The following is a 13,465-nucleotide window of genomic DNA, read 5'->3' on the forward strand; positions in this document are numbered from 1 at the left end:
GTTGAGTGTGCAGTGCACTGAGTTATGTGCAGAGCTACCTGTACTGAACAGAGCATGTGGGGGGACCTGAGCCCCAAAGCCACACAAGATACGGATTACTCAAAAAGCATGCACTTTATGATATAGCCCGTTTTGCACTGGAAATATTCAGGAAACTTTGTCTTGGCTCGAGCCTTCTCTCTCTATTGGAAGAGAATCTTTCTCTAACAAGTTGTGAGAATTTCTGCTACACCATGGACATGTTTCTATCCAATACCTTGTTATGGGATACACGTAACCAGAACCCCTTTGAGGGTACCAAAAACTTAGTATCCCCAGTATCAGTTCCGCTATTGACTTCTATTATCGGCCACTCTATGTAAGCCCAAGGATTATTTACGTCACATAGAAAGGAGAAAGAGAACACCCTATGAAAGACACTGCAAAAATCTTAGGAGTTTTAAGCCTTCCACGATCTTGGTATTTTGCTGAGCCACACGCTACTCGATCTGTCATGGCGTCCTCAAAGATCTACCCATTGCCTGTTACTGGAAGAGTTCCAGTAACAGCTCATGTTTCATGACAGCTTTATTAGAGAGAAAAATAGGAAATTGTCCAAAATGTGTCTGAGCTATGAATCAAAAAGGAGGAAAATTTTCTCGTGAATATTCTTTAGTTCTCCGTCAAAAAAAAAGAAGCTAAGAAGTGCTGTTCTCACCCCACACCTCGATAAGTTTGGGGTATTTGAAGAAATTATCTTCTTTTTGTTTTGCTATTCTATGTGGGTGGATGTTTTGCTGTGTATATTATGTCTGTGCACGACATGAGTGCCTAGTGCTCACAACGGCTGGAAGAGGGCATTGGATTCCTTGAAACTGGAGCTATGGATAATTGTGACGCACCATGGGACTGCTGGGAATTGAACCCAGATCCTTTGAAAGAGCAGCCACTGCTCTTAACTACTGAGCCATCTCCAAGCCAGGCAGCAGTTATCTCTGTGCAACAATCTTCACTGTCCTGTGTACATCAGTGACATTAGCACAACTTCCACAAAACAACTGCCTAAGTGACAGACTTATTTATAATCTCACAACTCTTTAGATCGGGAGCTCTGGGGGAGCTTCACTGGGCTAAAACCGGGATCTGGCAAAGCTGAGGTCCTCCCTGGGGTCCTAGAGAAGAAACTGATTCTTTCTGCTCAGGGCAGCTCCAGTTCCTTAAGGCTGAGACTAATGTTTCCACCCACACTGAGCCATTTCCAGCTCTGCAAAGTTAGCCCCATTTCTGGACTCGGGCACCACGTCCTCCATTGTTAAAGCCTGCCATATGGCCAGTTTCCAGTATTTCAAAGGTTGTCTTCACCCTCTCTGATGCTGTGCCTCCGACACGCTCCTCTGTAATCCTTTCTTAAGAACTGATTGTGATTATACCGGCCCCACCTGGATATGTCAGGATAGCCTCTACCCGTTAGGATTCTCAGGCACACTGAGATTCCGTTTGTCCGTTTGGGCACCATATCCTCGGATTCTGGGGATCATTGGAAGGTAGCTTCGAAAGGTAATAATGCTGCTGCCACACCATGAAAATATTTTGTATCGCCAAGAGGTTACCTTATACATGAGCTATAAAAGTAGGTGAATAAAAAATGCTATAAATACACATTTCTTTTTTAACCTATTTCAATGTTTTTGAAAGGAAAATTTTAACCCATTGTTTGAAAACACAAAGATGTTCCACTTTTCAAATCGTAACGTGATAGAAGAGTGGCAATTACAGGTGACTTTTCTACAACAGCCTCCACGCGTTTGGTAGATGTGATCTAAATCCTAGTGCCCTGACCTGGGAAGCGTGCCCACAGTGCCCTGCCGTCACACCAGCCGACTGGGAAGTGTACTCACAGTGCCTTGTAGTCACACCAGCCGACTGGGAAGTGTACCCACAGTGCCTTGTAGTCACACCAGCCGACTGGGAAGTGTGCCCACAGTGCCCCGTATTCACACCAGATGACTGGGGAGCGTGCCCACAGTGCCCTGCAGTCACACCAGCCGACTGGGAAGCATGCCCACAGTGCCCTGCCTCACACCAGCTGACTGGGAAGTGTGCCCACAGTGCCCTGCAGTCACACCAGCCGACTGGGAAGTGTACCCACAGTGCCCTGCCTCACACCAGCTGACTGGGAAGCGTGCCCACAGTGCAGACTCTGAACTAAAAGCAGCTGGCATAATGGAATGACCAAATTTCAAGTTACCAAGAGATATACATTGAGTACAGGGGAAAGAATAGAAACTGCCCATTGCTGCCATTAAAATAGCATTTCCGATTTTTTTCTTATTTTAGATAGTCGAGTCTTTATATTATTGTACTTTTATTATTTAAACCAATTTTTAAATTTACATATATTTTTATCATATTCTTCTCCTCCCCCAAGTCTCTCTGGGTCCTGTCTCCTTCTCTACCCATCCAACATTAAGTTCTTTCTCAAAAAACAAACAAAACCCCATGCAGCAACAAAATCAAAGAAACAAAATAAAACCACACCAAAAAAGGGAAACAGAAACAAAACCCACCCAAACCCCACCATCGCCCTAGGGTATAGTGCAGACAGCACACCATGGTTGATAGAAGAGCATTTCAAGAATTACAAATGGATTAAATGTTTAAGTTTTTAAAAATAAATATAACTTTGTCATCATCCATCCCATACTGTACACATTTTCCCACAGGCATAAAATTAATATATCAGTAATTTAAACAATAAGCTACATTGTGTTAATAAATATCCTTTATAAATACACATGTCTAAATATATTAGAGTAAATATACTAAATTTTACTAACTAGTATAATCAAAAACTGAAAATTACTATGCTAATAAATATACTACATATATTTAGTTAATATATTTAACTTATTGCTTATTAAAACTATTTTTAAAGTGTTTGTCAATTAACTTGATGTTAGTTTTCTATGAGTATCACAATGGTTAATTCAGATATAGGTGATTTCATTCAATCACTCAAACATAACATGAAAGAATGGTTACTAAGGAGCCAAGGAAAGATTAAGCAATTGTTTCGTAAAAAATTATTTGTGTGTGTGTGTGTGTGTGTGAGAGAGAGAGAGAGAGAGAGAGAGAGAGAGAGAGAGAGAGGCGGGGCAAGGAGGGAAGGAGGAAAGTGGTGGGAGAGAGAGAGAGTGTTTGTGTGTATGACTTTATGTGTGCATGTGCATGCCAGAAACCATGGAGGTCAAACGAGGGCATTGGATCTACTGGAACTGGAATTATATGCAGTTGTCTAAGTAAACACACGTTATTCTGCTTCTATGAAGTTACTTTTGAACACTGAGCTTTGTCTTAGTTAGGATTTCTATTGCTATGATAAAACACCATGACCAAAGCAACTTGATGAGGAAAGTTTTATTTCATCTTACATTTCCAAGTCATACTCCATCACTGAGTGAGATCAAGGCAAGAACTCACACAGAGCAGGAACCTGGAGGAAGGAGCTAATGCAGAGGCAGTGGAGGGATGTTGCTTACTGAATTGCCCCCCATGGCTTGCACAGGTTGATTCCTTATAGCACCCAGGACCACCAGCCTAAGGGTGGCACCGCCCACAGTGGGCTGAGACCTTGCAAATCAATCATCCATTAAGATAACGCATCACAGGACCGCCTACCAGGCCATATGGTGGGCATTTCCTCAGCTGAGATCACCTCTTCCCAAATGAGTCTAGCCTGTGATTGGGTGATACAAAATTCGTCAGTACAAACTTTAACAGACACAGACAAAACTCACTCATCCCTCTTAAGTGTGCTGGGGATCTAACAGACCCTGTTTCAGATACAATCCTTCTTGCTCTGAAATATACAGATAAACTTCACTAAATTCAGTAGCAATGTCTAAAGCGCTCCTATGCTCTGGATCTAGGTCTTTATGTTACAGTTTTTGTTTTCTGGTGACCGGAAGAACATTGTAAGCCATGTTGCATATTGTTAATAAGTAGAAAATAAAGAATGATGCCAATCAATTTTATACTTTCAATATGTGTATTTCATCTGATATTTGTGTGCTTATCTGTCTGTATCTTGTCAACGAATCCAGCATTACTCCCTTGAAAGTATAACAAGCTCGTTCTACTTACCAAACTATTCCCTGAGCCCCAGAGCCAATCGGCTTCAGGTTCTGGTAGCGCTTGAGAACGGTGAAGGTCGAGTCTCCTACTTCCACACTGTAGAACTGGTTGTCTACTTTGCTTTTGCTCATGTTGTAATGTTTGGCAACGTATGACACATCCACGTGTTTGTCGAATCCCTGTCAAGAAGAAGGAGGAGATGTGAGACAAGAGCTCCCAGTAGGACAATGGCAATGGATACAGAGCAGTGACTACAAGTATCTATCCATCTACCATCTGGTGGGGATAAATCAGACGAAAGAAACAGTCCTTAGTAGGCCCTGTCCATTTACTTGAAGTAAATGAGGCTTAAAATGCAAGAGTGGTTTCTCAGTATTAAAATGTTTAAGGCTTGGGAAAATAGATCAATGGTTCGACCCCTAGTAACTCAACAAAAGCAGCAACCAATGCCTGCTTAAAATAGAGAAAGAGGATATTTTGTCACAGGATAATTTCATCCCTTTTAGATGAAAAAATCCTGAAGATATTCTGGCTTTGGCATAGCTTAGACACTTAAGGGCTGAAGGAAATTAGGCCAGTGCTGACTGCTCACAAGAGGGGGCTAACGATGCTGAGTGCAATCCTTTCCTCTAATAGAGCTCAGGCACAAACTAGCATGCAGGTTCATCTTTTATTAATTGGGCAAATTTAAATTAAATACAGTTGACTTCATTTTTCTCATTAATACCCAAAGTGCTACTATCCTTATTAAGTGCTAAAAATACTAAATTAAATAAACATTGCACACTCTGTTTTGAGGGTGCTTAGATTTTACATATCTTGGTCATTGCATTTCCTAGTTACCTATGGGAAAGTTTTTTATGTCAATCATATTTGATAATTAAAGAATTGTCTTAAAATTCTGAATTTTTACACATAATATATAATAAAGAGCTACTACCCATGCTTAGTATTTATTCATAAAAGCTCTTATGTCAGACTTTACTACACAAAAGATATGGACTATAGTTAGATGGTTCATACCATAACTAACTGCTTGCACGTGACACACACTGGTGAATGCCTATGTAATACTTAGGCCTCTTCTTGGTATTTTCATTTAGGTTTTAAACATGCATTCTTTCTGTGTATTCTTTCCAACAATAGAGAAACAAATAATCTTAGCCAGTGGATCTCATTAGCTGCAGCATCCCCATGTTGGGGGCATTCAGTTGGGAAAATCCTGACATCCTGTACAAAGCCACAGTGATGAGATATAACTCATGGGTTCCCTTTGAAACTTTACTTGGTGGCTCTGCAGGAAGTGGATATTCCCACCCAGCCAATCATTTTCCACATATATCACGAGGTTTCAATGTCCTGAGGAAGCTTTAGTCAGTGAAAACTCCACCTACCCTGCTTTGAGCTTAGAATTTAAACCAAAGAAGTTTTGTATAATTTAACACATTAACTCTCTGAATATCAGTTCTCATACAATATGAAAGATTTAAACTGTTTTAGGCTCTGAACCTGTGAATTGACCACAGAACCATTTTCTTTGGAAATTTTTGTCATCTCATGTCTAAATAAAAAGGTAAAATGGAAGTATTTCTTAGTCTCCACCTGAGCAGAAATATGATCCAGATAGGATGGTTATGTCATAGAACACAATCCAGGCAGTATGGTGACGTCACAGAATATCATCCAGACAGGATGGTAATGTAAGGAAAACTGAGTGGGGATTATATGAGCTTAGCTAGAAGAATGTGAAAATCTACTGGATGATCGTGGATGCCCCAGAATGGTAAGAAAGCTCTAGAACTAGATAGACATCATAAGCTGCAGCCTGTGTCTGTCACCAGGCATAGCGGCAGCATTTGGTACAAATGTGGGAACCACAAATGTTGGAGTAAACTATGGATTGCTATCTGCATTGTCTAGAGAGGAAGCAGAAAACCTAGGTAATTTCTCAATGTAGCCAAAGTCCTGAAATCTGGAAGGTAGTCCATACAGCGTAGCATAGAAAATGAAACAAGACCTTCAAAAACAGGGTGTTGTGAGCCTATTCCAGGTACAACTCTGGAATCTAGGGTTTGTGCAGAGGCTATGGACAACTGCAAGCACAAGAACATTGAAGTGCAAACTATCAAGGCTTTTAACCCAGTGCACACACAGCTCTCCAAACCGCTGTCACTTCTACTACAGACTAATGGTAGGGGTGGTGCAGAAAGCCCTGCTTCTTGCTAAGGAAGGTTAAAACAACCCCAAACGGAATTACAATATCAAATACTTCTCATTCTCAGGATTAATGTGGGATGACTGACACCGCCCAACATGGCATATGTTATGTTCTCACCCTTTGTTGCACCCCTTAGTATTTGGAATATTGCAAAAATACTCAGAACAAGTTGGCTTTATCAACTCTAAATGCTCCTTTTGTCTTCCCTGTCTTTTTCTTCTGTTGATGAGTAGTGTTCCTAAAGTATTGCATGTATGTTCAATCACACATCTACTAATTACGTGTGTACTAATCACATGGATATAATAATCATGTGTATGCCAACCACACATGTGTAATAATCACATACACATAAAAATCACATGTGTTAAATAATCACATATGTACTAATAAACGCATATGTACAAAAGACATGTATACTGGTCATACATGTGTACTAATCACACATGTCTAACTGTCACATATTAATGATCACATGTGCAATAATCTCGTGTGTATAATTATCACATGTGAGTAATAATGACATGCATTAGACTTCCTATCCCAGATTCCTGACTCCATGCAGCACCATTATTCATTTGTAGGCATTCCTGTGGTTTTCCTGGCTATAATCTCCATTTTCCCATGAGAGTTGAACTGTTAGCACTTCAATATCTATTCAAGGAAGTTTAATAATTCTTACGGCTTCTTGTTCAGCCTTATCTAATCTATGTAATACTTATAGGTGCCTAACCTAGTATTGATGACATGTTTGCTACGTAACAATTACTAGGTCAGCACTGGCTATGCAGTAAAGACAAGACAAAGTTGCAACCTAGAATGACCATGGCAAAGTAGTTAAGTTCAGAAGGTACATTCTACAAGAGAACAAAGTAAATATTCTGGTAATAAACAGGAAGGGATAACCTATGGTCTGTATATAATCATCATTGATTCATTCAAATAGCAGTGTTGCTTCAAATACAGGAAGAAAATAACATGAATTCTATTTTGTAAAGACATGGCTAGCCATGTTAGTCATGTTTCTGTTGCTAGAATAAAATACTCTACTCTAGCAAACGCAGTTTGAAAGGGAAAGCTTTATACTAACTCACAGTTCAAGGGTATAGTCCATCATGTCAGGGAGATCATGATGGCATAAGTTTAAAGTGACTGTCACATTGCATCCATGGTCAAAGATGAGGGACTATACATGACAGTATTCATCTCCCTTTTCCATCTTAGTCAGTACAGGATCCCAGCCCAGGGAATGGTGCTGTCCACAATTAAGGCGCTCTTCTCTGGATTAAACTAAATAACCCCGCACAGGCATGCCAAGAGAGTGTCTCCTTGGTGATTCTAGATTCTATCAAGTTGACAAGGAATATCACTTATCACACTAGACAACAGAGAGTTTTGGGGAGAGATTCTGAAGTTTTAAGGTCTGTGCACTCATTTCTTGCCGCCCTTCCATCTGGAGTCTGGAAGGACTGGCCATTAAACAAGCTCCAAGTTGAAACCTATCCTGTGTCAGCCATAGATGGTGAGTTTTCCAAAGCCATCATGAAGTGTGAAGGGCTTGGTTTCATTCACTATGAAATATTGAGCACATCCCACTGCTACACAGTTTTAAAATCCCTATAGACATTTAATCCCCGACTCGGTAGGAAAAGTCAGGAGTCACTTCTAGTGGATTAGCCACTGGTAGACAATTCTTTAGATGTATCCTTTGTACTTTAAATTATCTGCCCAATGTCACGGCTCTGCTTTTGACACAGGTGAAATCAGCATTTCATCTTATACACTGAAAGATGGAGCTCCTCCATGACGCCATTGCAAGGTCATCCCAGAGAGCTAACAGAAAGCACTAACCACGCCCTTCTTGGGGCAAGGAGGCACACCTGGACTCCATTTTAAATCTGAATCAAATCATCGGTCCAGGAGATTTAGAGTGAGAGGCCTGAGGTGCAGTACTTTGAAATATCAGTAGGTTTTCTTTTGTTGGGGACATGTGTGCCATTTTGTTTCTCCATGTGTGAGTCTTTAAAGAGAGTCTCATTCTGGAATCTATTTCCCTGGAAGCCTAGTTGGCCCAGAGATGTTACTCTGTGGAATCAACAGATTATGACAAATTAACAGTATAACAAAACTGTTTTCACTAAACTTCCACTTAGTCATTGCTTTCTGCTGTATGAAAGAGGCTTTTGAAGTCAACAACAGTAGTGCAGGGTGTCCTCCGCCTGCCCTGTCTCTCTGTGTACGAAGGGAGCAAACAAGCACTACATGGAGCTTTCTGAGCAACAGGTTGGTATTAGTTCAGGAACTGTGTTGAGTGACTAATAGATCACTAAATGTAAGAATCCAGTTTTCTCATTTTTCAAGGGAAAAATTCTAGAGAGACAACTTCTGCAATGAGTAATAATGAGGCTCTGCATGAAGACAGCCTGCTTCAGAATCCTGCTACGAAACCTTCGGTGACATCATTATAACCCTGGCCTCAGTGTTCTTATACACAGAAGGAAAGACATAGCCTCCTCTTCATCAAAGGGGCATTTACATGGGATGATCTGTATAAATTTCTTAACTATTACACAGATATCATAACTATGATAGAGAAGTTGTGTAACATTTAAAGCCATACTTAGAATGTTTTAACCAAAGTTCATCCAACTTTTAAGCCATGCTTAAAGCCAAACACACCATGTTAGAGGTCTAAAGTCTAGAGAGATGGCAGGATTGAAAAGAGTCAAACAACTTATTCCACTTGTATTGTAGCTGGTGTTCTGAGAGTCCACATGTGTGCCACACTGTACTTCTTCCCAGCCTCCTTTGCGGTTGGCTGGGACCATGTTAATGCTGACCTATGAGGAAATGCAAAGTAACAGCTAACTGCAGAAGTAGTTCTAAAATGATGCACCTTAGGAAGTTAGCACGATTGCTCAGTGGGTAGGGACACTTGCTTCCAACCTAATGATTTGAGTTCAGTCCCTGGAAACCACACCATGAACACAGACATGTCACTGCCAAAATGTTGTCCTCTGACCTCCATATGCACACTGTGGCATATCTGTGAAGGAGCATGCATGCTCTCACACACACACACGAGAGAAAGAGTTCATAAATAAAATCATTTTAAAAACGTAACGTGATGCCCCTTGCCTGCTTATCTTTTTTCTCTCTGTAGGATCCCAGCAGCTACAGCACAGAATAACAGGAACTTATATTTCTGAGTCCTGGAAACATAAGAGGCCTTCCCAACATGCATTAAAAAACCCACACTATAAGAAATAAACTTTTAGGGTTTTATGTATATGGAATCTATACCATAGGAAATAGACTGAGTAAGTCTATTTATTAATAAATATAATTATATAATAATAAATATAATGTGGTTGTAAAATAAATATATTATAATAAATATAATGTAATAGAATTATTAAATAGTAATATAATAAATATAATTAATAAATAACAACCTGTTTATTAATAAACAACTATTTATTGTGCTCTCAAGTCATACCACATGACCCCTAAGAACACAATCCTCTTGGACTCAAGGTGCTGCATATTAAGTTGCTGATAGAGGAGCAAACAGGGAGTGCTGAGCTCAGCGGCACTGCCCATGAATCTAGAACACTGATTTCTACCCATACCTCTCACTGTTCACACTCCCACCTTGTCTGTGGTGAAGATAAAGGAAGAATGAATGAGAAACACTAGTTGCTATTATATAATTAGAGCTAGAAAAATGGCCAGGACAATAAACAGCAACCAGTTACTAAACTAAAAACTTTCTTGTGTGAGAGTTAAAACATCACTTGGGAAAAACATTTCTAACGAGTCAGTCTGGGATTTCCTAACATCTCTCTGAAGGCCATCTCTATGCCTTTGGTGATGAACGTTTAGAGTTTCTCTGTGCTACATCAAGAGTCTGGAACCTGAACCTATTATCACATATACAACACACACCATTATGCTGGGCCCCATGTAGAACTAGTTGCTGTTTTCTTTCCTGCACCTGCATGGCCCTGTAAAGACGCAATTTATGTCTCAGTTAGTAGCTCTCTGTGCCGAAAGAGCTTGGCTTACGTATCTTCTTATCTGTTTTGATTACTCATCTGCCTATCATTTGCTGTAGTGCTGGGCTCTTGCGGCCAGCCACTAAGGAACTTGTATGTTCTGGAAACATATTTTACCCTTGGCCACAAGCCCAGACCCTCTTTAAATTTTGAGAAAAGAATTTTGCTGAATTCGAGACGGTGGCTCTGAACTCTATATACAACCCAGGAGAGCTTCAAAGTTGTCACCTTCCAGCTTCAGCTTCCCAAGTAACTGGAATTATAGGGGTTTGCCACCGTACCCCAAGTCTTCAGCCACCTTATATATTTATGTGTTTCAGAGCTGGGGACATAGCTCAGTGAAAAGACACACTGGCCTAGTACAAACAAGTTCCTGAATTCAATGTGTAGCTCTGAAAATCAACAATAAAATGTAGCCCTAAAGGTGCAAAAGTACTTTGACCTTTTGTGAATGTGTTAGCAACACATAGATTAACATTTATGTTTTAGAGAACATGAGCTCCCAAGTATATAGACTTGCATCTGCTGCTGGATTTAGAACTTGGAACCAAAGCGCTGGTGGACATGCATGACCAACATAAAAATATAGCCCCTCCTGGTCATGTCCCCAGCCCCAGAAGATCACTTTTCAGTGAAACAAAGGCTATAACTTCATCTCTATTTGCAGTATCTGCTCTCACAAGGATGATAAACATTAAAATAGCACAACTAACATAAAGACTCATTACATAGGACCACAGTGTAGACTAACATGGAATCTGTGTGTTTTGCATGTCTCTTAAGTGAGCATTGTTGCAGATGAGCCATGCACTGAAACCATGGACAGTTATAGGATATTTTAGAGAACTATAAAAAACATGCAAGTCACGACTTTATCCAGTCTGACTGAAGCTTCAGTCATAATTAAACTTACAATACCAAGCTGTATTCACAATCAAGTTAAGCTCATTCTACAGGAAGCTAAAATCTGACCTTTCTGTGTTTAAGTGAATCAAGCACATTTTCAAAATCAACCAAGACAAAAGCCCTCACAGTTCCAAAACTAATTCTTTTAGCTTCTCAGTTATTCTTAGACAGTATTTCAGAGTCTATTAGAGCTGTCTCGTGGGTTTTGTTTTGTTTTAGAAAAAAAAATGCCAGGATATAGGACAAAAATGGAGCACTAAGTTTACTATAGCCATATTTCCATGTAGAAACAAGGGAAAATATCATAAAGCAATCCATGGCTCATTCATAGATAAAGACGGAGAGTTGCCATGGTGGTGTTATTTCATCAGACAACATGTGCCATGTTGCTATACTGTCCACCTTGTCTTTGTTTACTATCTTACCCACTCCAGCCAAGCAAACAAAAGCAGGGATGCTGTGAATTTTTAGTTTATTAATATGAAATTTAATATAATGAAAGCATATATAAGGAAAGTCAGAGTCCTATTTCATTAAGTAGATGGGAGGGGAACCCAAAATGAAAATTTTAAGTAAAAAATTCTCTTTCTAAATGGTAAAATGTCATCTGGAACTATTTATGAAGTTTATTAAAAGATGAAAAATAAAATAACAAAGGAAGTAATGTTTCTACAATGTTTCATTTCTTCATTGGCAACATCACTGGGTTGGAAGCACTTAGGAACCACTCCTTTGGACACGTCTTTAAGCAGATTTCCAAAAGTTTAGCTGGGGAGGGAGGTTCCACCCTGAACATGAGTGGAACCATTGCATGGGCCGGGGTTCTGGACTGAGTAGATGAGAGAGAAGAAGGAGCTAGAGGAGAGCAAACATTCCTCTCTCATGCTGCTCTATCCACCTTAGAGTGGGCAGAGAGAAATAAGTAGAAACCATACCCCAGATCAATGGTGGATAGCAGAAAGGCATAGAAATTGAGCAGTTTGTAGAGCATAGCAGTGTGAGCAAGTATAAAAGCACAGACAAAGAAGATGCGAGGAGAGCAACTATAATTATTTTTTAACTATAATTATTATAGAGAAAGTGTATGCTCATCCGTGAAAAATAGGAGAGATGTCTCAAAGGAAAGATTACACCTGTCCAAAGCTCCAACATAGAAAAATGCCAAATGATTTTGTTGAAATAAGAGCGGCGGGGCTGCGTCCCCAACACCCCGGCCGCTTGGCTAGCTTATGCCCGAAAGAACAACACACAAACTGTATTCATTTAACTGCTTGGCCCATGAACTCTAGCCCTTACAGGCTAATTCTCGCACCTGGACTAGCCCATTTCTAGTAATGCGTGTAAGCACCCCAAGGTGCGCTTACCGGGAAGATTCTAGCCTCCATCCATCGTGGATCTGAGCTTCATGCGTCTGCCTCAGAGCGCAGAGCTAGTGCGTCTACCTGGGAGGGCTGAGCATGGCATCTCTGCTCTCCAGGAGCAGAGCAGAGTCTGACCTCACTTCCTCTTCCGCCCAGAATTCTATTCTGTTTACTCCTCCCATCTATGTTCTAAGCTGAGGCCAAGCAGTTGGTTTATTATAACTTAACCAATGAAATCAACAGATTGATATATGACACTCCCACATCATGATTTGAAACAAGAATCTGAACTGAGAATGCTGTTCAAGATTTCCTGTTGGGAAATAACTGTCTGGGGTGTGCTTCCCCAAATCTGGGTACCAGAGTATGCAAATGTTATGGTAAATTGAGGCCCACTTTACCTCAAGCTGGCAGCAGAACTTGGCAGGATGCGCTACACAGTGACGGTTTAGCAGGTGTGCAAAGTGCACCATTTATGGGGTCCTGGAGGCTTGAATACAAGTTCCTGAAAGCCCCTGAGACCAGGCAATGTAAGATAGAGACAGATTCCCCGGAAACAAAGCTCTGTCTGAGCTGTTATTTTATTTAGCTGTGAAGGTTAAGATTAAGTCACAAAGAAACCCTAAGACATTGGAGATACTAGACACCAGGGGAAAGCTACCAAGGAGAATTGTAGTATGAAAAAAGCCAACCCAATAAAAGATTAAAGATTGACCAAAGCAATTGACAAGACTTAAAGATCTTCCAGCACATATCTGGCAACTGATGTCTTTAGTGGTATCATGTCACCGTGCCTTTTGTGATCCCCA

At 40.4% G+C, this 13,465-nt stretch overlaps 1 protein-coding gene across 5 annotated transcripts in view; it reads right to left on the minus strand.

Annotated features, from left to right (window-relative positions):
* Positions 1-13,465, minus strand: part of Mapk10 (mitogen-activated protein kinase 10) — a 261,644-nt gene that overhangs the window by 104,761 nt on the left and 143,418 nt on the right. For all 5 annotated transcript variants that reach the window (XM_050155828.1, XM_050155829.1, XM_050155827.1 and 2 more), the window contains one exon: positions 4,123-4,292. In XM_050155828.1, the coding sequence (XP_050011785.1) occupies positions 4,123-4,292 (170 nt within the window). The remainder of the gene's footprint in view (positions 1-4,122; positions 4,293-13,465) is intronic.

This window comes from Alexandromys fortis, unplaced genomic scaffold, assembly GCF_014885135.2.
Source record: "Alexandromys fortis isolate MF-2015 unplaced genomic scaffold, M_Fortis_MF-2015_v1.1 scaffold_87, whole genome shotgun sequence".
Classification (NCBI taxonomy): Eukaryota; Metazoa; Chordata; class Mammalia; order Rodentia; family Cricetidae; genus Alexandromys; species Alexandromys fortis.